General features: G+C 40.4%; 1 protein-coding gene across 1 annotated transcript in view; it reads left to right on the top strand.

Moving 5' to 3' along the window:
• CDC14A (cell division cycle 14A) overlaps window positions 1-24613 on the top strand; it is a 191442-nt gene that overhangs the window by 4209 nt on the left and 162620 nt on the right. Inside the window, 1 exon segment of the mRNA XM_049765598.1 lies at window positions 21989-22064. Within this exon segment, the coding sequence (XP_049621555.1) occupies window positions 21989-22064 (76 nt within the window).

Raw genomic sequence — 24613 nt, forward strand, 5'->3', positions numbered from 1 at the left:
CAGTTACCAACACGCCAAAAGTGGTTAATATTGCCATTGAATAAGTTCCAGTCTTTGAGGTCTCAGTGACTTCTCCTGAGATGACAAGATAACAGACTTAGTAGAAAATTCCATTAAACCAGCCAAACACTTTTTGTGCTGACTTTGGGATTCTAGTCTTAATATTTAGGAAACATGGTGTGCGTCTTTAAATTTGGTATTTTAGGAAAGGGCAACAAATGCTCTGATATTTGTTGCACTCTGATTTTGTTGTCTTATAAAGAAAGACTTGCCAGAGAGACCATCAACTGACAGTGTGAGTTCTAATGTCATTTAAAACTGAGAATGTCAATCCAGGCAGAATTATACTTCTTCCTATTTGGATTCATAGCTAATCTTGCTGCAGATGGTTCTTTTCATCCACGAGGACATATTTAAAAATTTTTTTGTTTGTTTTTTGGTTCACACCTGGTGACGCTCAGGGGTTACTCCTGGCTATGCGCTCAGAAATCACTCCTGGCTTGGGGGACCATATAGGACGCCTGGGGTTCGAAATGCGGTCTGTCCTAGGCTAGCACATGCAAGGCAGATGCCTTACTGCTTGCGCCACTGCTCCAGTTTCATATTTTTTATTTTTCCTACATGTACACAGGGTCAGATGATGAATGAAGATTACTTTCAAAGACTTCCAAACTTGTAAGGAGAATGATGATTGCAATTTGTATATAGAGAAGCCTGACATCACATCTGCTGGAGGAATTCATTAACCTCAGGGTGGGCATATATCTGAGGAAGGGGTTCTGAAAAGGCTTTATAGAGGAATTAAGTTTGGTCTGAATCATCAACAGGGAGAGATCTGAGAGGAGAGGTTTGTTTGTTTGTTTGGTTTTGGTTTTGGGTCAGGGGTTACTCCTGGCTCTGCACTCAGAAATTGCTCCTGGCAGACACAGGGGACCATATGGGATGCCGGGGTTCGAATCAGGGCTTGTCCTGGGTTGGCCGTGTGCAAGGCAAATGCCCTACCATTGTCCTATCTCTCCGGCCCCATGAGAGGAGAGTTTCTGGCACTGAGAGTGGAAGGGTTGAAAATGCTGCTCTGGGGCCGGGGTAGGTGGCGCTGGAGGTAAGGTGTCTGCCTTGCAGCGCTAGCCAAGGAAGGACCGCGGTTCGATCCCCCGGCGTCCCATGTGGTCCCCCCAAGCCAGGGGCGATTTCTGAGCACATAGCCAGGAGTAACCCCTGAGCGTCAAACGGGTGTGGCCCAAAAACCAAAAAAAAAAAAAAAAAAAAAAAAAAAGAAAATGCTGCTCTGGGAAGCATTTAGGGAACAGTAAATCTTCCAGTTTGCCTGATACAAGTCACATGGGGACTATGGAGTATGAAGTTTAAAGGTTGCATTGGCCAGCTTAAATTCAAGTTTTTCTTTCTTTTTTTTTTTGGTTTTTGGGCCACACCTGGTAACGCTCAGGGGTTACTCCTGGCTATGTGCTCAGAAGTCGCTCCTGGCTTGGGGGACCATATGGGACGCCGGGGGATCGAACCGCGGTCCGTCCGAGGCTAGCGCAGGCAAGGCAGGCACCTTACCTTTAGCGCCACCGCCCGGCCCCAAATCCAAGTTTTTCAATACTCCATGCTATGCTGTTTAGATTTTGAGGGCAGGCTATGATATGACTGGATCATAGTAGCACATAATGGTCACTAACTGAAAACAATGACAAGTGCTTAGAGAACATTCAAGTACCTGTCAGATTCTGTTCTGGGCCCTCCACAACTATTAATACATTTTATTTTCTCAGTAGTTCTATGAGATGCTATTATTATCTTTCACTGTCCATGATGAATGAGAGGAAGGTACAGAGAAGTTGGCTATTTTACCAAGGTCATAGGAGGAAGCAGGAGCAGAGTTGGAATTTAAAATCAAGTCCTTTGGTTTGGGGGAGCATCTCAAAAAATTAACATCACATAAGGTGGATTAAAGAGGTTATAGAAAACTGTTGAAAAACCATGATATGTTGAGGGAAAAGAAAGAGGAAGAGCCAAGTGCTTTGACTATGGTGTCAGTGGTATAGAGAGAAGAGACTTGAACTCTGTAATCTGATAAGAGATTATGTGGATTGGTGAGTTTTGGGGTAAGGTGATATTTGAGGTGATCTGGGCCATGAGCTTGTTGGGCCTAACTGAAATAAGGAGAGTAGAAGACTTATTTGGGTAGAGAAACCAGGCATCCCAATTTTGTTAGGTTAGGTTTTTTTGTTTGTTTGTTTGTTTCTTGGCCACACCCAGCAGCACTCAGGGGTTACTTCTGGCTCTGCGCTCAGAAATCACTCTTGCAGGCTTGGGATCATATTGGATGCCAGGGATCTAATCTAGGTTGGAGTGCTATCACTCCAATTAATTTAAAGACTTAGCCAAGGGGCATAAGTGATAGCTCAGAGATAGGGTGGTAGGGCATTTGCCCTGCACGCTGCCAACCCAGGGTGACCTGGGTTCCATCCTCTACATTCCATAAGGTCCCTTGAGCCTGCCTGGAGCGATTTCTGAGCACGGAGCCAGGAGTAACCCCTGAGCGTTGCTGGGTGTACCCCTCCCCCCAATAAAACCATAGAAAGTTTTCTGTGAATGATAGTGTTGAAGACCTTCATTTTTTGCTTTGTGCACTTTCATTTCTTCTTGTATTTGTAAAGAAAAGCTAATGAAAATGCAAGAGAGAGTGTGCTTTATGGGCATATTCTGGGGACAAAATATTAAGCAGTTTTTGAAGTGACTGGAAGAATTTTGCTAAATGTTTTAGTATGAAGTATGCATAGCCTCTAATGAGTTCTAATAAGCTAACCTGTAGAGTTCAATAATTTAAAACATTCACTTTCCATTGAAATTTTATTAAACTTGCCTGGTAATTATCATAACCAGGAATTTGGTGGTAATGATCCATAAGAGAGCATACTTTATATAAATTACAACATAGATTTGAGGCAAAGTGTGAGTTTAGGGAATATGTGTAATTTGTTTTGTTTTTATTTATTTCAAAGTTTTTTAAGTGGTATTTAATGAGGTACTGGGATTTCCAGTACTGTTAATGACACTTTTTTTTTCTTTTTGGTTTTTGGGCCTTACCTGGTGACGCTCAGGGGTTACTCTTGGCTATGGGCTCAGAAATTGCTCCTGGCTCGGGGGACAATAGGGTTCTCCGGGGATCGAATCCAGGTCATCCTGAGTCAACTGCATGCAAGGCTGAGCTATTATTGCTCTGGCCCCTGTTAATAACATTTTTCATAGATCATTCCAACATTATAGCCATCAACAGAAAGCTCATTTCCCAAGGTCTCTTCCCTCCTTCCCCGCCATGTAAGCTTAATTTTGGAGACTAAACCTTCAGTTCTGATGAATTTGAGCATCTGTCGTTTCCTTACCTTGTTTCTTGTCTGATATTTGAGATAGATTTCTCTCTTTCCCCCTTTCTTTCTGTTGTGGAGGTTTGACACCTAGACCTAATTTCACAAAACTGTTTATTAACGAAAAATTGACAAAGTACAAAATACAGGGGCCGGAGCAATAACACAGCGGCAGGGTATTTGCCTTGCACATGGCCAACCTGGGATGAACTCAGGTTCGAGTTTCGGCAGCGCTCAGGGGTTACCCCTGGCTCTGCGCTCAGAAGTCGCTCCTGGCAGGCCCAGCGGACCATATGGGATGCGGGATTCGAAACAGGGTCTGTTCTGTGTTGACAAATGCTCTACTGCTGTGCTATCGCTCTGGCCCCTCTTTCTAACCTCCTTGGCACTTCTGACTTGGGTGCTGATGGTTTTGGTGTGAAATATGCTTCTGCTAATATGTGGAGAGTTTATGTCAAGGCCATATCTGGGAATGTGTGGGGCTAATGAAAAATTGCACGTCATTTATGATTTTGCCCTTTTATTTAGCTAGAGAGAGAGAGAAGAGAAGGAGTGTATTTGTATTTGTGTGTTTGTGTGTATGTGTGTGTGTGAGAGAGAGACAGACAGAGAAGTTAATGCAATGCATTAGTGGAACAAAAGTTGAAATAAAATCACACCCAGGAGCCAGAAAGATAGCATGAAGGTAAGGCATTTGCCTTGCATGCAGAAGGACAGTGGTTCAAATTCCGGCATCCCATATGGTCCCCCAAGCCTGCCAGGAGCGATTTCTGAGCATAGAGCCAGGAGTAACCCCTGAGCGCTGCCGGGTGTGACCCAAAAACCAAAACAGAAAAAACAAAAAAAAAGCAAAAACAAAACAAAACACACCCAGTTTTTTAAAGCTTTTTATAAAAAAGTATTTGAAATCACCCAATTTTTTTGGGGGGGGGGACTGGAGAGATATCATGGAGGTAAGGTGTTGGTCTTTCATACAGAAGGTCATTGGTTCAAATCCCGGCATCCCATATGGTCCCCTGTGCCTGCCAGGAGTGATTTCTGAGCATGGAGCCAGGAGTAACCCCTGAGCAAACCAAAAAAAAAAAAAAAAAAAAAAAAGTAATCACCCAATTTTTAAAAGCTGTGTTTTTCAGGCTCTAATGAAACATTTTTGCTGCTTAACCTGTGTAGCATAAGATATAATTTTTGGGGGCCGGAGAGATAGCATGGAGGTAAGGCATTTGCCTTTCATGCAGAAGGTCATTGGTTTGAATCCCGGCATCCCATATGGTCCCCTGAGCCTGCCAGGAGCAATTTTTGAGCATAGAGCCAGGAGTAACCCCTGAGCGCTACTGGGTGTGACCCCCCCCCCAAAAGATATAATTTTTGTTGTTGTTTGTTTTTGGGCCACATCCATTGATACTTAGGGCTGTATACTCAGGAATAATTCCTGGTGGTGTTTGGGGGATTTGATGGGATGCCTGGGTCAACTTCCTGCAAGACAACCACTTTAACTCTCTTTCTAATCCAAGATGTGTTGATTTTTTTTAATTTTAATTTTATTTTTTTTAAATTTTTTAGATGTGTTGATTTTTGCATAGAACTAGCTTTTAAAGCATGGTGGGATTACATTTTCTTTCCTCTTTGTCCTTTTATTTAGACTTGTAAAAAATACCAGCTATTGTATAGGATTACACTTGTTTCATCCTTTGTTCTGAGCACATGGATTATAGGTGTGTTCTAATGTGTACATTCTCTCTATACAATCAGTATATATAGGATATGCTATATATACTATATTATATATGTAGTATAGTACATTATATGTACTATATAGAGTATATATAATGAGGAAATGGAGGCCTGTTTGTATTTTTTAGTTCTTTTATGCCACACCTGGCAGTACTCAGGAGTTATTCCTGGCTCTGCAAGAAATTACTCCTGATCTACTTGGGTGACAGGCAATATGAGATGCCAGGGATTGAACCCAGGTCAGTCACTTGCAAGGCAATTGCCCCACCTCTTGCACTCTGTTTTCCAGCTCCTGTTTCTAACCTTTATAAAGACAAATTGTTATTCAATTTCAATTTGCTTTGACATGAATCAGGTGAAAATAGGCCAGTTAGCTGAGGTGCAAAGATCCAGTCTAAAAGGGCAATTGTTGATCATGCATTTGGAGAGGGGCAGCCATTGGACTGCTGCAGAGCTGACGGGGGCTTTCTGCTAGCCCAGTTCCTTCTGAGCTAGGTCACCAAGCGGTGGCTTCATTTTTTTTTTTTTTAAGTAGATTCCTAAGAAGTTAGATGTTCTCATTGGTAAGTTCATAAACACTCCAAAGCCAAAAGTAAATGAATTTTACTTAGCCACTATTCAGATCACCTGTGCTTTATTGAGAAGAAAAAGAAGCAGGACTTCTGACAGTATTATGTGTACAAAAAACAAACAAACAAACAAACAAAACCCAAACCAATTCTTGTAAGTGGTTGAAGATTGCCACAGAAATAACTGACATTTAGATGACGCAGATTTCTGTGCAGAGAGCTCTGTTTTAATGCTTTTAGGAAATACAAAGAAGGAAATGGAAACAGATGTAGTTTGGGGCAATATAAAAACAAAAGCTGCAAATACACCTTTGAAGAATTCAACAAAGGAAGAGATTATGACTGCTCAGGCTGATCACGACTTTTTCCAGTGATGTTAGAACTAGCTTTTGTAGGTGTCTTAAGAGCCAAGGGAGAATTTTATGATCTCTGCCAGGGCAGGCACTACGTGTTTTTCTTACTATTTTATTCCCTATTCCTAGTGCCAGTACCTGGCACAGTATTGGTGCTTAAGATATTTTAGTTGAAAGAGTGAGTGAAGAAGGTAGGAGAAAGAAAAGGAGAAAGCTCAATGTTTGAGAATTGCAAGATTTAGTGAGGGAATAATATATGAATGTAGAACAATTACAAGTGAGAATAGACATGTAGTTGGAACTGGATTATAAAAAATAAAAAAGCTTTTTGATCTCAATTCTGCTGGCTTATGAATGGCAGGAAATCACTGTTAACGGACGAGAATCTATTAGGCTATGACAGCACTGCACTAGGATTGTGATAGGAATAGAAAAGCTAGGCAGGGGAGAGGTTGCAAAGGATAGATCGAATATATTTGACATTGACTATATGAGGGTGTACTATATGAGGGTGTGTAGAAGGAAGTGAAGGTGGGGCTGGGAAGGTGGCGCTACAGGTTAGGTGTCTGCCTTGCAAGTGGACGGACCTCGGTTCGATCCCCCGGTGTCCCATATGGTCCCCCCAAGCCAGGGGTGATTTCTGAGCGCATAGCCAGGAGTAACCCCTGAGCTTCAAACGGGTGTGGCCCAAAAACCAAAAAAAAAAAAAAAGAAGGAAGTGAAGGTAAGTAAATTCAGGAGTATTTATGTGGACAACTGGGAGTGAAAGGTATAGTAGATGGTATATGCAAATCAGGAGAAAGCTGCCTTTTTGTGGCTTTATTTTGGATAGAGGGCAGAGGAATGATAAAAGAATCTACAGTGAAAGTAAAAAAAAGGAATCAGTGCCTTTTGTGATCTCGTAGCAGAAAACAGACAATGCCTATCCTGGATATTTAGATGTTTACCTGTTTAATGTCTGGGGAGCTGCTGGAAGATCTCAAATTTCTGGATCACTGATTGGAGTTAGGCATTTTACATTTTAAGTGTGGAGATTATTATTTCTTTCTTTCTTTTTTTTTTTTTTTTTTGGGCCACACCCGGCATTGCTCAGGGGTTACTCCTGGCTATCTGCTCAGAAATAGCTCCTGGCAGGCACAGCGGACCATATGGGTCACCGGGATTCGAACCAACCACCTTTGGTCCTGGATCGGCTGCTTGCAAGGCAAACGCCCCTGTGCTATCTCTCCGGGCCCTATTGTTTCTTTCTTTCCTTTCCTTTTTTTTTTTTTTTTGCTCCAGCCCCTTTAGTTTGGTCAGTCGGTTGGTTTTTTTTTTTTTTTAATATATATATATATTTTTTTTATTTTATTTAAACAACTTGATTACATACATGATTGTGTTTAGGTTTCAGCAATGTAAAGAACCCCACCCATCACCAGTGCAACATTCCCATCTCCAATGTCCCAAATCTCCCTCCTCCCCACCCTACCACCACCTATACTCAAGACAGGCTTTCTATTTCCCTTATACATTCTCATTGTTAGGATAGTTCACAATGTAGCTATTTCTCTAACTGAACTCATCCCTGTTTGTGGTGAGCTTCATGAGGTGGGCTGTAACTTCCAGCCTTCCTCTCTTTTCTGTCTGAAATTATTATTGCAAGAATGTCTTTCATTTTTCTTAAACCCATGAATGAGTGAACCATTCTGCGTCTCTCTCTCTCTCTCTCTCTCTCTCTCTCTCTCTCTCTCTCTCTGATATATTTCACTCAGCATAATAGATTCCATATACATCCATGTATAGGAAAATTTCATGACTTCACCTCTCCTGACAGCTGCATAATATTTCATTGTGTATATGTACCACAGTTTCTTAAGCCATTCATCTGTTGAAGGGTATCTTGGCTGTTTCCAGAGTCTTGCTATGGTAAATAGTGCTGCAATGAATATAGGTGTAAGGAAGGGATTTTTGTATTGTATTTTTGTGTTCCTAGGGTATATTCCTAGGAGTGGTATAGCTGGATCGTATGGGAGCTCGATTTCCAGTTTTTGGAGGAATCTCCATATTGCTTTCCATAAAGGTTGAACTAGACAGCATTCCCATCAGCAGTGGATAAGAGTTCCTTTCTCTCTACATCGCTGCCAGCACTACTTTTTCTCATTCTTTGTGATGTGTGCCAATCTCTGTGGTATGAGGTGGTACCTCCTAGTTGTTTTGATTTGCATCTCCCTGATGATTAGTGATGTGGAGCATTTTTTCATGTGTCTTTTGGCCATTTGTATTTCTTCTTTGTCAAAGTGTCTGTCCATTTCTTCTCCCCATTTTTTGATGGGATTAGATATTTTTTTCTTGTAAAGTTCTATCAGTGCCTTGTATATTTTGGAGATTAGCCCCTTATTTGATGGGTATTGGGTGAATAGTTTCTCTCACTCAGTGGGATGCTCTTGTATCCAGGGCACTATTTCCTTTGAGGTGCAGAAGCTTCTCAGCTTAATATATTCCCATCTGTTAGTCTGCTTTCACTTGCTTGGAGAGTGCAGTTTCCTCCTTGAAGATGCCTGTAGTCTCAATGTCCTGGAGTGTTTTGCCTACGCGTTGTTCTATATATCTTATGGTTTTGGGTCTGATGTCGAGGTCTTTAATCCATTTGGATTTTACCTTCGTACATGATATTAACTGGGGGGGTCTAAGTTCAATTTTTTCAAGGGGCTAACCAGTTGTGCCAACACCACTTGTTGAAGAGGCTTTCTTTGCTTTATTTAGGATTTCATGCTCCTTTATCAAAAATTAGGTGATTGTATGTCGGGGAACATTCTCTGAGTATTCAAGCCTATTCCACTGATCTGAGGTCCTGTCTTTATTCCAATACCATGCTGTTTTGATAACTGTCACTTTGTAGTAAAGTTTAAAGTTGGGAAAAGTAATTCCTCCCATATTCTTTTTCTCAATGATTGCTTTAGCTATTCTAGGGTGTTTATTGTTCCAAATGAATTTCAAAAGTGCCTGATCCACTTCTTTGAAGAATATCATGGGTATCTTTAGAGGAATCGCATTAAATCTGTACAATGCTTTGGGGAGTATTGCCATTTTGATGATGTTAATCCTGCCAATACATGAGCAGGGTATGTGCTTCCATTTCCGCGTGTCCTCTCTTATTTCTTGTAGCAGAGTTTTATAGTTTTCTTTGTATAGGTCCTTCACATTTTTAGTCAAGTTGATTCCAAGATATTTGAGTTTGTGTGGCACTATTGTGAATGGGGTTGTTTTCTTTTCTTTTTTTTTTTGGTTTTTGGGCCACACCAGGCGATGCTCAGGGGTTACACCTGGCTGTCTGCTCAGAAATAGCTCCTGGCAGGCACGGGGGACCATATGGAACACCGGGATTCGAACCAACCACCTTTGGTCCTGGATTGGCTGCTTGCAAGGCAAACACCGCTGTGCTATCTCTCTGGGCCCAGGGGTTGTTTTCTTAATGTTTATTTCTTCCTATTATTTTTGGTGTATAGAAAGGCCCTTGATTTTTGTGTGTTAATTCTGTAACCTGCCACATTGCTATATAAGTTTATTATTTCTAGAAGCTTTTTGGTAGAATCTTTAGGGTTTTCTAAGTAGATCTTAAATTTCTGGATCACTGATTAGAGTTAGCATTTTACATTTTAAGTGTAGAGATTATTATTTGTTAAAAAAAAAAACACCTGGGGCTGAAGATATAGTACAGTAGGTAAGGTGCTTGCCTTACAGATGGCTGACCTAAGTTTGATCTTGGGCATCCCAAATGGTCCCTGATCAACATCATGAATAATTCTAGATTTAGAGCCAGGAGTCACTCCTAGCCCTCAAGGCTTGTGTCTACCAAGCGAAACAAACAAAATCTTCCAGTTTCAATTGATTTGAATTTTGTTTGCTTTGGGGCAGTGCTCCAGATTTATTCCTGGCTTTGTACTTAGGGATCACTTCCTCTATACTATTTCTCAGTTCCTTTATTTCAAAATTTTTTGGGAATGGTTATCAGGGATTGAACCCAGGACTTCCTTTCTGCAAGGCATACACCCTACTATTGAAGCCATTTCTCCATTTCTGGACTATTTCCAGGATCATAGAAGAATAAGTTGTTCATGGAATCAGAATGTTAGTACAGTGGGTAGAGTGCTTGCTTTGCATGCAACTCACCTAGTTTGATTGCCACCACCACATATGTCCCTCCAAATCCTGCTAGAAGTGATCCCTAAGTGCAGAGCCAGGAGTAAACCCTGAACACAGCTGGGTGTGGCTGAAAAAACAAACAGATTACTGATTGAGAAGCCATAATAAATGCCCTGGTCTATTTTTTTAAAATTCATTAATATTCTCAATCTTTGACAAATGGAAATGTTTAGTACTAAGATTTGTGATTGAGAGTGAGTTCCTTTATAAGATTAATTTATATAATTAATATTAAATGATAATATTTATTAAAATATTTATTCAAAGTTTGATTTAACATTTGAGTCATTTTTTTTGTTTGTTTGTTTTTGGGCCACACTTGGTGGTGCTCAGAGGTTGTTCCTGGTTTTGCACTCAGAAATTGCTAGTGGCAGGCTGGGGGATCATATGGGATGCCAGGAATTGAACTCAGGTTTGATCTGTGTCGGCAGCATGCAAGGCAAACACCCGACCACTGTGCTTTCTCTCTGGCCCTTAATATTTGGGTCTTAAAGATCTTATGAAGAATTTGAATAATTTTCCAATTTGAGTTTTTCTTTATGATTCATATTTTTGGTTCAGCTGAGGGCCTAATACTTGGAAAGTTTGCACTCTACCATGAAACTTCGTTGCTGGCTCTAAAATCTTAATATGAGAACCAGAAAAGAGATTCTATTTTCAGTTTCCATTTATTCATCCAAATGGTAACATTTCTGTGACCCAGCCTCTTAAGGAATTGGAGAACTACATCTTGAAATATCAGTGTATAATGTATGGAAACCTTAAAAATAAATCTACATTTCTGCCTTTTAAAATAATTTCTTGATTACATTTGCTTCTTTTTTTTTTTGTTTTTTTTTTTGTTTTTTTTTTTTTTGTTTTTTTGGGACACACCCGGTAATGCTCAGGGGTTACTCCTGGCTATGTGCTCAGAAGTTGCTCCTGGCTTGGGGGACCATATGGGACACCGGGGGTTTGAACCGCGGTCCGTCCAAGGCTAGCGCAAGCAAGGCAGGCACCTTACCTTTAGCGCCACCGCCCGGCCCCTGGTTCTTTTTTTTTTTTTTTTTTTGTGGTTTTTGGGTCACACCCGGCAGTGCTCAGGGGTTATTCCTGGCTTCACGCTCAGAAATTGCTCCTGGCAGGCACGGGGGACCATATGGGACGCCGGGATTCGAACTGATGACCTCCTGCATGAAAGGCAAACACCTTACCTCCATGCTATCTCTCCGGCCCCTCTTTTTTTTTTAACATTGCACTGTAATTCAGGAATAGTTTTATTGTCTTCAGAGAACTTTCTCTTTATATACCAGATAATGCTTGTTTGCTAAACATTTTTTTTTGTTTTGTTTTGATTTTGGGTCACACCCAGCAGCCAGCACTCAAGGGTTACTCTTGGCTGCACTCAGAAATCGCACCTGGCAGGCTCTGGGAACCATATAGTATGCCGGGAATCGAACCCAGGCCCATCCCGGGTCAGCCACATGCAAGGCAAATTTCCTACTGCTGTGCTATCTCTCCAGCCCCTGTTAAACATTTTTGCATCTTTTAACTGTTCACATTTGTTCAATCTGTTCTTACTGATTAACTCCTATGCATTGAATACTTTCTGGGTCTGTTGAGTTAACGTTTGAAGTTATTGTCAGTGATTACCTTTGTAACAGTCCCTTCCTGTCTAAATAGTCTATGGGCATAGAGACCAGATATCACATTTATTAATTTTTGCAACTGAATAAGACCAATTGGATGCTATGTGAGGCCAATTCTTTTGCAAACATAGCATAGGGTGTGGGCCCATGGCAGGCTGTAGAAGAAAAACAATAGGACTTTGTTTTGAGTTATTTGTGATTTGGACTTATATTCCAGAATGGGGATCTTTGTATAACTGATTTCTTCTGTATATTTTTCCTCACTTTGTTTTTGCTTTAGCGTTATACCCGGTAATGTTCCAGGATTACTCTTGCTGATGCCCAAAAGACCATATGGAATGCCAAACAATGAAACCTGGTCAGCCACGGCAAGGCAGACTTTATCCGCTGTACTATCTCTCTGGCCCCTCTTCTTCCCTTCCATCTTTTTATTTTTTTAAGATTTTGGATCACAGCCAATAATGTCCTGGTTTTGCACTCAGGAATCAGTCCTGGTTCTGGGAACCAAATGGATGCTGGGATTGAATCCAGGTTGGCTGCATGTAAAGCAAGTGTCTTACTCACTGTACTATTACTCTGGACTCCTTTCCTCCCTTTTTATGATTATGAACTTGATATAGTGTTATGGAGTTTTGTAATCAAATTATTGATTCTCCACAACTGAAATACTATAATTTATTTTCTGTTTTTATTTTGCCTTATTTTGCAGTTCTGAGGGGTTACTCCTGGCTCTTGTGCCATTCATATGGAATGCTGGGGATCGAACCTGAGCTAGCTACATGCAAGGCAAAAGCACCCTTCCCTCTGCAATATTGCTCTGGTTCCTATAATTTTTCTTTTTAGTATATGGCAGTGCTCAGGGTTTACACCTGGCTCTGCTCAGAAATCATTCCTGGCAGTATTTTGGGATTTTGTGGGATTCAGGGATCAAACCTGGATAGCAGCTTGCAAGGGAAGTGTCCTAGCCACTATACTGAAGTGAGAGAAAAATAAAATTAATTTAAAAGATAGTTGCTGGGTCTGGAGAGATAGCATGGAGGTAGGGTGTTTGCTTTGCATGCAAAGGATGGTGGTTCAAATATCAGGATCCCATATGGTCCTCCAAGCCTGCCAGGAGCGTTTTTTGAGCTTAGAACCAGGAGGAACCCCTGACCGCTTGCTGCGTGTGACCCCAAAACAAGCCAACAAACAAAAACAAAACAAAACAAAAACAAACAAAAAAAAGATATTTGCTAGGGTGCTGTGGACAGTGGTCTTATAAAATAGTGTCTTTCCTTTTCTGGCAGAATCTTCTTAGGACATAGTCCCTCAATTCCAATTTTGTCTGTTTTATTTTATTTTTTTTTTTTCCTTTTGGGCCACACCTGATGGTCCTCAGGGATTAATCCTAGCTCTTTATTCAGAAATAGTTCCTTGGGGCTGGAATGGTAAGCACAGCATTGAGAGGAAGGGTGTTTGCCTTACATGCTGCCAACCCAGGACAGACCTGGGTTCAATCCCAGGCATCCCATATAGTCCTCCGAGCCTGCCAGCAGCGATTTCTGAGTGCAGAGCCAGAAGTAACTCCTGAGTGCCACAGGATGAGGCCCAAAACCAAAAAACCAAAAACAAACAAAAAGAAATTGCTCCTGACAGGCTTGGGGGGATGGTATGGGATGCTGGGGATCGAACCTGGGTTTGTCCTGGGTCAGTTTAAGGTTGGCTGCATGCAAATAAATGCTCCATCCACTTTGCTATTGCTCCAGTCTTAATTTTGTCATTTTTGTGGGGAAAATTTTGCCTATTTTACTCATAGCTAGTAAGATAGATCATCTTACCTCTCTTTTCACACTTTAACCCAAAGTCCATTTTAGAAGGGTTAGAATGGAAGAACATGCAATATTACCACAGATGAACAAACTCAGTCTAAATCTTTGATTTAGTAACTGAATGTCCATTCCAGATGCATCAAGACAAGAGTGAACAAATATCATTTATTTATTATTTTTATTTGTTTTTGGCTTTTGGGCCACACTCAGTGATGCTCAGGGGCTACTGCTGGCTATGTGCTCAGAAATCACTCCTGGCTCGGGGGACCATATGGGACGCTGGGGGATGGAACCATGGTCCTTCCTGGGTCAGGTGCGTGCAAGGCAAACGCCCCACTGCTGCGCCATCACTCTGGCCTCATGAGTGAGCAAATTTTAATCCAGTCTTGTTTGTCATACTTCTAGTTTGGTGGGTGGTGGTGAGGACATGAATCAAATATTTGCACAAAGGATTATTTGTAAGGCCTTTGAAAGAGGGATCTACAGCTATTTCCAAATACGTAACACGTAACAACAGAGCTGTGTGTGTGTGTGTGTGTGTGTGTGTGTGTGTGTGTGTGTGTGTGTGTGTGTGTGTGTGTGTGAATTGTTTGGCAGACCTGGGGAAGGAACAAAAATACCTCGCTTGGAGTTTTTTGGGCTAGAATGGGGAAAATAGTGCAAAGAGAGGCTGCAGCCAAAAAAGACAAAGATAGAGAGGCTGTCCTCTTTTGTGTCACAGTGTTTTATAAAGGTTCTGGTTTTATTTCTCAGAGCTTAGAGAGGTAATGGGATCATTTTTTTTTGCAGGTTTTAGAGACATTATTTTCCTTTTAAGGGCCTTAGTTTCATGAAACCGGAGCAGGGCCAGTCTTTTATGTATGGGGATTAGTCAGCTGTGTATACTGTTGGCATAGTCCTCTTGCCTTCAAGATCTGTCTTTGAGTAAAAGGCTAATTTACAATGTTGGAGAGTGTTTCTAAGAGAGTGAATCTTAATCTTATAGGAGCATTCCAGAAGAAATCTTTTATTTGTGAAGGGGGGGCACACCTGCTGGTGCTCAGGGGTTACTCCTGGCTCTGTGGTTAGATATCACTCCTGGCAGGCTTGGGGGACCATATGGGATGCTGGGGATCAAACCTGGGTTTGTCCCGGGTCTGCTGCGTGCAAGGCAAATGCCCTACCACTGTGCTATGGCTCTGGTCCCCAGAAGAAATCTTTTGAATTTTACTAATCTGAGGTGGGAAGGACTTTTTCATTGCTTTTTTTTTTGGGGGGGGGGGTCACACCGGCTGTGCTCAGGGGTTACTCCTGGCTGTCTGCTCAGAAATAGCTCCTGGCAGGCACGGGGGACCATATGGGACACCGGGATTCGAACCAACCACCTTTGGTCCTGGATCGGCTGCTTGCAAGGCAAACGCCGCTGTGCTATCTCTCCGGGCCCCTTTTTCATTGCTTACTTTAGAGAGTGAAATCACAAACCCTTATGCTGGAAGGTTCTTTGTTGTCTTCAATTTGTCACTTGACTTTGAGCTACATAATTTTGTTTTTTTTTTTGTTGGCTTTTGGGCCACACCTAGTGATGCTCAGGAGTTACTCCTGGCTATGTGCTCAGAAATTATTCCTGGCTTGGGGGACCATATGGGATGCTGGGGGATTGAGCCATGATTCATCCTAGGTTAGCCCTGTGCAAGGCAAATGCCCTACCACTTGTGCCACCGTTCCAGCCCCAACATAACTCTTTTTACAGAACCAGAAACTGAAGCTTTGCATGATACTGCTGTTTGTTGGTTAAGAAGATGCTAAGTGCAGGCTTGAAGAGATAGGCACTTGTTTTATATGTGGATGATTTAGGTTCAATCCCCAGTACCACATATGGATCCCTTGCAACACCACTAAGAGAGATTCCAAGGAATCAGAGACGTATACAATAGTCAGGCTTTTGTCTTACACATGGCTGACTCAAATTTGATTCTTGGCACCCCATATTTCCATCCAAATATTGCTAGGAATAATTCCTGAGTGCAGAGCCAGGAGTAACTCGTGAGCACTGCTGGATATGGCCTGATATCAAAATCAACAAAAAAGTGAACTCTGAGCACAGAGCCAGGAGTAGGCCTGAGCACAGCCAGATGTGGATCCCCCTATTTCCTCCTCCCCCAAATGCTGTGTAATATGGTTCCTGATACTTTTCTGTATCATGTATCTGGTCTTTCTTAAAATAACTAGGTAATGTACCTAAGAGCAGAAGTGAGAGTTGTTACTAGGGCTTCTCTCTTTCCTTTGTGTGTGCAATAAATGTCAAAGTTTATGCAGATAAGTCAATAGGTGATGTTCATTTTTGATGAAGCTGTTTTCTGTTCTGTAGGTTTATTTCCTGTCTCTTCGGAAATCATTGCCATTTCAGGGAGAAAAAGTTTTTTTTCCAGCCTTGAGGAGCTGCTCTGAGAGAAATGCCTTCTGTGCCCCAAACCAACACAGAGAGGGCAGGATATATCAGAAAGGGAAAGTAGGGCCGGAGAAATAGTACAGTGATCAGGCATTTGCCTTATACATGGTTGACTTGAGTGTGATCCTCACCACCACATATGGTTCCCTGAGCTCCACCAGAAGTGGTCCCAGGGCCAGAGAGATAGTAGAATGCAGAGTGCAGAGCCAGGAGTAAACCCTCAGTGCCACCAAGTGTGACCCAAAAATGAAACCAAAACAAAAACCAGATGTGATTTCAGATTCAGAGACAGGAGGAACCCTTGAGTACCACTGGATGTGGCCTTTCACAATGCCCTACTCCCAAAGAAAGACAAGTAGCCCTAGAGGAAAATATATATTATTGAATGGCTGTGTTTAATTTGGATAACTCGTCATACATTTCTTAAACTTTATAATATGCATTTATACATATACATAAATATATATGTAGGATCACCAAATATATATAATAGTCTATAAGCTCTAATGGCTAGAGATATAGCATGATATGCTATGATATATGAGAATATCTTTTTTGTTTTTTTGTTTTTGGGTCACACCCAGCAGCGCTCAGAGGTTACTCCTGGCTCTACGCTCAAAAATCGCTCCTGGCAGGCTTGGGGGAGCAAATGGGATGCTGGGGTTTGAATCACCATTCTTCTGCGTCTGAGACAAAGGCCCTACCACTGTGCTATCTCTCAGGCCCCCTATGAGAATATCTTAACATACATATCATACAATAGCTGGAGTGAACTTCAGTTTAGCAGCTCAGTTTGCTAGGTGAGGAGGTGAAGTCCCAGAGATGAAGTGATCAGCTCAGGACACATAATGATGATCAGTGTTGGGACTTGTATCTCTTCTTTCCTAGAGGTCTTTAGTTTCTAGAAATCTCTCTATGATTGATATGGAACTGGGAAGCTTTTTAGATCATCGTAATTCTCTTCCCTAGGAACTGACATGAATGGTTTCTTATGTTGTAAGAGTTTGAGAAAAATTTGAACTTATAGCTTCTTTTCTTTTGCCACATGAACGTATTTCTGGGCATCAAACCCACGGCTTCATGCATACAAGGAACCTATTCTCTATCATGGAACCACATCCCTGGCTAGTCTTGACCTTAAATTAGTGTTTGTTGAACAGTTAAGATCTTTTAGAAATTTAACCGTTGTAAGTTTCAGCATGTACAGAACTGTATATATTGATAATATTCCAGAGATGGGAAAATTGTAGGAGTTGACGTAGTCAAGAGCATTGCTGATTGGTTTTATTTAATTTTCACAAACATACATGCAATCTTACTGTGTTTTGGGGAGTATTGCCATCAAGTGTTTAGCACATGTAATAAACACTTCATTTGTCTTCTCATTAGGCTGTAAGCTATAGGTAGGATCTAATGGCAAGCAGGCTTTTAGTAAATATATGAGTGAATAAATGGACAAAGAATTTACAGTGTTGAAAAATATTAGAGTCAGGCATACATGACAGAAATATTTAATAGCTTGAGAAAACTTTAGAAGCTTTCTTTAGCAGCTTTGATTACTAGATGAGGTAAAGTCCCCAAGAAGCATTCTCTCCTAATAGAAGAGATCAGCTCATAACAGGATTTGCATCCTGTTTATAAAGCAGTTAACATTAGAAAGTAAGGATATAGTATATGTTGTATGCATGTTTATTTTATTTAAGTTTGCATCACAACACACTGGGAACTTTATTTTAAATTATTACATCAGTTTACCTTGGCATATTTGTGTCTTGTAAAGCCCTTGTATGGCGACAGCTAATTCTGGGATAATAGTAATATAAGTTCTAAAATATTACCAACTTTATGTTCATAGGTAAAATAAGCAAGTTTAGTATATAATCTCTCGGGGGACCATATGGGATGCCGGGATTCGAACAACCATTCCTCCTGGATCAGCTGCATGCAAGGCAAACGCCCTACTATTTTGCTGCTACCTCTGTGGCCCAATTATTATTAACTTTTGAGAACCCAGAATAAAGGAAAAGGATGTAGTCCTGGCCTAGAGGCTTATGTGAACAAAGGCTAGGATTAAAAATATGAGTGGACAGACTAGAGCATTATTATAGCAGGTAGAGCACTTGCTCTGCACATGCCTGACCTGAGTAGAGTCTCAGCAACCCATAATGTCCCCTGAACGCTGCCAGGAATAATTACTGAGTATAGAGCCAGGAATAGGTTCCAAGAATCACAAACTATGGCTCAAAAAAGAAAAAAAAAAAAAAAAGGAAAAAAAGTGTATGGAGTATAAAGGAGTAAGGAATGAACAATTTTTGTTTTGTTTTGTTTTTGTTTTTGGGCCACCCCAGCAGTGCTCAGGGGTTACTCCTGGCTATCTGCTCAGAAATAGCTCCTGGCAGGCACAGGGGACCATATGGGACGCTGGGATTCGAACCAACCACCTTAGGTCCTGGATCGGCTGCTTGCAAGGCAAATGCTGCTGTGCTATCTCTCCGGCCCCAGGAATGAACAATTTATTGGAATGAAGATGGTCTATAAAACCTGTTAAGAGATAATGTCTCTTAACACTATATTAAGAAGCTAGTATATGAGATGCAAGACTGGATTGCTGGGCCAAGGAATCATTCGGAAAGGAATAAGGAATAATTAAACATTAAAAAAATTTTTTTGTAAAGTTCTGTCAGTGCCTTGTATATTTTGGAGATTAGCCCCTTATCTGATGGGTATGAGGAAAATGGAGAGCCTGTCTAGAGTACAGGCGGGGGTCGGGTGGGGAGGAGGGAGACTTGGGACTTTGGTGATGGGAATGTTGCACTGGTGATGGGTGATATTTTTTACATGACTGAAACCCAAACACAATCATGTATGTAATTAAGGTGTTTAAATAAATAAAGAAAAAGAAAGAAACATATAATGATATGTATATATATATATATACACATTTACATAAAGATATATTCAGATCTTATATATCTCCCATCTTCTTTATCCTCTCATGTTGTGGAGGACTTGGGCTGGTTTCAAACTGTGTAAAATAGAGCATAGGTGTGCGAATACATTTTTGATTTAGTGTTTTTTTGTTTTTTGTTTTTTTTTTGTATTCCTGAAACAAATGCCAAGTTGTTCTTGGGCCAGAATGATAGCATGGAATTAAGGCGTTTGCCTTGCATACAGAAGGACGATGATTTGAATCCTGGCATCCCATACGGTCCCTGGATCCTGCCAGGAGCTATTTCTGAGCATAGAGCCAGGAGTAACCCCTGAGCACTGCTGGGTGTGAGCCAAAAACTAAAATAAATAAATAAATAAATAAATAAATAAATAAATAAATAAATAAAGTTATTCTCTTCCTTATCCCTTGCAGTATTGTTCCAGCCACTGGTACATTTTTTTCTATATTACTCTATAATTGAATGTTTTAGAATTTCTGTTTTAGTAATATGCATCTTATGATTCTACAATACTCTTTGTTTCCTTTGGAATTATATAACAATAAAAACATTATTGTTAATAAAATTTTCATCCAAAATCATCAAATGCTCTTTTTTATGCTACAGTTATGATTTAGATTAAACTAATCTCGCAGCTTAATTTTAAAAAATATAGTCATTCACCTGATGCATACCCAATTATAATTGACTTTACTGCATACTTAAATGTGGTAGCTGTAACTAACTCAAGGAAAGAAATCCTTTACTATATAGAGGTGCTATTACAGTAAAAAGTGAATGAAAACAAGTCAATAAAAATAATCTCTAGTAATTTATAAGGCCTAAAGCCTGTGGTAAGTGTAATAAAAAATGGTAGGACAGAAGATATGAGATATTGAGTAGTCTCCACATGGAGAGAGAGAAGAGAGAAAGAGCATTATCCTATGGACAGTCTGTTAAGGGATATGTGAAGGGCAGCATGAAATACATTTATGCCAGGTGTATATCTCTTAGCTAAATTTTATCTAAAATATCAATAGATCTGTATGCAATTTCAGGATCACGTAGGCCATAGTAGTTTTTTTTTATCATCACTGTGCACTCATCAGAACTTGATTGAATTTTAGCTTTACATGACTTACCTAGTGTGATTTATATGTCCAATTTTTATCATCCTATCACATGTTATTCATCCACAACATGTTGTTTATCATATATATATGCCCAATTATTAATTTTAGCTTTATTAAATACTTATTAATATTATTATTAAACAAACAAAAAACATTTTTGAATAGTGGAAAGAAATATGAGAAGTGAGTCTTTACGATGACTGATCATAAGTATAGATGGACTATAGGATGATTGGACAGCAGGGAGAGAGAATTTAAACAGTAAATATGTGAGATGAAAATCTGTGCTTTTGTTGCTGAAATAGGAATATTAGAAAGGGAAGAATGACTTGAAGCAGTAGGTTTTATATTATTTTATTTTATTTTATTTTTATTTTTTTATTTTTGGTTTTATGGGCCACACCCGTTTGATGCTCAGGGGTTACTCCTGGCTAAGTGCTCAGAAATTGCCCCTGGCTTGGGGGAACCATATGGGACGCCGGGGGATCGAACCGCAGTCCTGATCCTTGGCTAGTGCTTGCAAGGCAGACACCTTACCTCTAGCGCCACCTCGCCAGCCCCTTATTTTATTTTATTTATTTTTTTGGATCACACGCAGCGGTGCTCAGGCTGCTGGCTCTACGCTCAGAAATGGCTCCTGGCAGGCTCAGGGGATCATATGGGATGCCGGGATTCGAACCACCGTCCTTCTGCATGCAAGGCAAATGCCCTACCTCTATGCCATCTCTCCGGCCCCATTGAAGCAGTAGGTTTTATGGGATATGAATAATGAATTACTTTTCCATTGTGATTGTGAAGTTCCATGACTTAGTGACTTAGTGAAGCAAAATGATTCTGGAGGATTTTCTTGAAGAAATGATTGAGTTTCAGGAGTCTCAAACTCACGGCCTGCGGGCCATTTGCAGCCCTCTGTACAACATTTTGTTTGGGTCACATCCCCCAATGTTCAAGATCACCCTGACTTTGTCTCCTGCAGCCCCCAGGTAAATTGAGTTTGAGACCCCTGGTTTAGATAATGATTTTTCCATTTATAAAATAACTTGTAGAGATGAGATCCAACAGGTAAAGACAAAAGTGATGTCAGTTCTCAAGGGGAGGATCCATCTCTTTTACAGACTCAGTTAAATGGATAACAGCGAGCAAAATGATGTAGAGAGATGACTAAAGATGGATGAGAGGGTGAAGAGTGATAAGCCAATGTCCCAGCTGAGCTCAGCTGAAAAAGAATATTGGATTGAAGAGAGTTGAGACTTGTGACCACTGTTTGAATGTGTTCTATGGAATTGGAGCCCAGAATATAGGAACTTTCTAAGTTGGTAATAAGGAAATGAAACCAGAAATACAGACCACATCTCTTATGTTCATTCTTTTATTTTTTAAAATTTATATTACTATTGGGTCACACTCAGCATTGCTCAGGAGTTACTCCTGGCTCTGCACTCAGAAATTGCTCCTGGCAGGTTCTGGGGATCATATGGGATGCTGGGAATCAAACCGGGGTCTGTCATGTGTTGGCACATGCAAGGCAAATGCCCTACCTGTTATTGCTCCGGTCCCATTCTTTCATTTCTTGCTTTCATTTCTGTTATTTAATGCCCCAATAGGGAGGGGGACAAAAGAATGTAGAACTTGAAACTATTCACTTTGTTGTGAGTTCTAGTAACATCAAGGGCATTATAAATAGGTTGAATTTATAGGAAATGGAAGTACCATGCATCAGTCATTTCCTGAACTGCATTTCTGAAAATAATTGACATTTGATAGCAACACAAAGGAAAATAAAAATGAGCATTGAAGTTATTGGAAATTACATTTATACTAAACACGTTTTTTTTTTTTTTTTAAATCTCAGTTTCTATGCAGATTTTGGACCTCTGAACTTGGCAATGGTGTACAGATACTGCTGTAAACTTAACAAGAAACTGAAAGTGAGTATTGCGATTAATATTTTGAGTCTTAAAACATTTGAATTGTGAAACCTGACCACCAGGATGGCGATACACACACCCTTTACATAGGCAATTTTGAGCTTCAGTAATTTCTGTGTGCATAGTTCACCTAGGAGCTGAAATGGATCCTCCTGACCAGCCCACAAAGGACTCATTAACCTCTTTTCATTTTTCAGATGAATTGAAACGTGAGCTGAGTGAAGTCATTGGAATAGTGATCTAAGAAAGCAAGCACAAATCCTTTTAGGTTGTTGTTAATGAGTCTTTATCGAATTCCCTCCTGGGATGATTTTTCTGAAAGCCCCAAGTCTGCTTCTAGACACTCTTATCAGGCCATGAAAAGGCTCTTCATTGCTCAGCAGGGGCGCTGGAACATAAGCATTTTTGTGTCTGATCAAGATAGAAGGTTTTATGCATTTCTTAAATGTCATCTTTGTGGCTTTCACAAACCAAGTGACACTGATGAACAAGTGGAGATAGGGAATGATTTTTACATATGGTAGGATTCAGGTCATACATTTAGATGTGCTTTTCTTTTTTTTCTTTTTTTTTTTTTTTTGGTTTTTGGGTCACACCCGGCGGTGCTCAGGGTTACTCCTGGCTGTCTGCTCAGAAATAGCTCTTGGCAGGCATGGGGGACCATATGGGACGCCGGGATTCGAACCAACCACCTTTGGTCCTGGATCGGCTGCTTGCAAGGCAAATACTGCTGTGCTACCTCTCCAGGCCCTTGATCCATTTCTAAAATGGAAAATGATAGTAGTGAAAATATATTTAGTGTAGAAGGTGAAATACTATACAGCACGCTCCTAAGGATTATAGTTAAATAACAGTGTTCAGGTAGTTTGCTTTTTCTGTGAGGTAAAGTGTTACTAAATTCATAAGACTCATATATTTTAACTGATGTAGATAATCATTTGATTTGGCTGATTTTGTATAGAATTATGTTATGGAACAGATTATGATGGAGAATTTCCTATAGAATATGTATGATTTTGAATCCACCAGTTTTTGCTGTTGATCTCAAAATGCTAAATTATTCCAAAGAAATTTTTTTGGGTGTGTTTTGGGTCACACCTGGAGGTGATCAAATCTAGCACCTGGGTCTACACTCAGGAATCACATCTGATGGGTTCCATGGATATAAGGAGCTCCAGGGATTTATTCCTGGATTGGTTGTAGGAGAGGCAAGTGCCTTGCCCGCTGTACTAACTCTGTGCTCCCTCACCAAAGAGATATTTAAAAGCCAATTATCTGTAAGATTTATTACAATAAGCTTTCTTAGATTTGTGTTTTCAGATTTAAAAGAATGTGTGTAAAATTTTTTAATGAACCTAATCAACATTTTTTAGAAGATAAAATATAGCCTGAGATTTTAGAAGATATTAGTGAGGGCTGGAAAGATGGTACAGTACTAGAGCATTTGACTTTCATGCTGCAGAACCGGGTTTGATCCCCACCATCGTATATGGTGCCTGGAGACCATCAGGAGTAATTTCTGAGCATAGACTCAGGAATAATCCCTGAGTACTGTTCGACTTGACCCCAAAACAAAACAAAACAAAAAAGATAATGTTGAACATTTTAATTTGCTAAATAAAATCTTTAAGACAGATTTAGGAGCTGGAGAGAAAGCATGGAGGTAAGGCGTTTGCCTTTCATGCAGAAGGTCATTGGTTCAAATCCCGGCGTCCCATATGGTCCCCCTGCCTGCCAGGAGCAATTTCTGAACATGGAGCCAGGAATAACCCCTGAGCACTGCCGGTGTGACCCAAAAACCACACACACACACAAAAGACAGATTTAATAACAAATAATCAGTATATTTTAATGAATGATAACAGGAAAATAAGAATTCATAAATAATTAAAATGAATTTTGGAGGGATAGGTGCTAAGATAGCCCGTATCTAAACACTCTGCTATGTCTATTTTGTTTCTATTCTGAAGATTCTAGAATATTTTGTGTCTAAAACTCAACTAACTCACAATCTTTTAAATTAAAAAAATTAAAAATTTGTATTTCTTGGACCTTGGAGTTTATTTGCCTCCTGATTAGTATTCCCATGCTATCAACTTGGTACTATTAATTAATTAACTAATTAATTAATTAAGTTTTTAGTTTTTGGGTCATATCCGGCAGCACTTGGATTCCTCCTGGCTCTATGCTCAGAAATCACTCCTGGCAGGCTCAGGGGACCATAAGGGATGCTGGGATTCGAACCACTGTCCTTTTACATGCAAGGCAAATGCCCTACCTCATGTTATCTCTCTGGCCCAACTTGGTACTATTATTATCATACACAGCTTAGAGTCTAACTAATCTGACTGAATGAAAAGGAGTTAGTCTGACTCAAAGTTTTTTTTGTTGTTGTTTGTTTTTGTTTTTTTTGGCCACACCCGTTTGATGTTCAGGGGTTACTCCTGGCTAAGCGCTCAGAAATTGCCCCTGGCTTGGGGGGACCATATGGGACGCTGGGGGATCGAACCGCGGTCCTTCCTTGGCTAGTGCTTGCAAGGCAGACACCT

This window comes from Suncus etruscus, chromosome 19 (assembly GCF_024139225.1).
Source record: "Suncus etruscus isolate mSunEtr1 chromosome 19, mSunEtr1.pri.cur, whole genome shotgun sequence".
In the NCBI taxonomy this organism is placed as follows: domain Eukaryota; kingdom Metazoa; phylum Chordata; class Mammalia; order Eulipotyphla; family Soricidae; genus Suncus; species Suncus etruscus.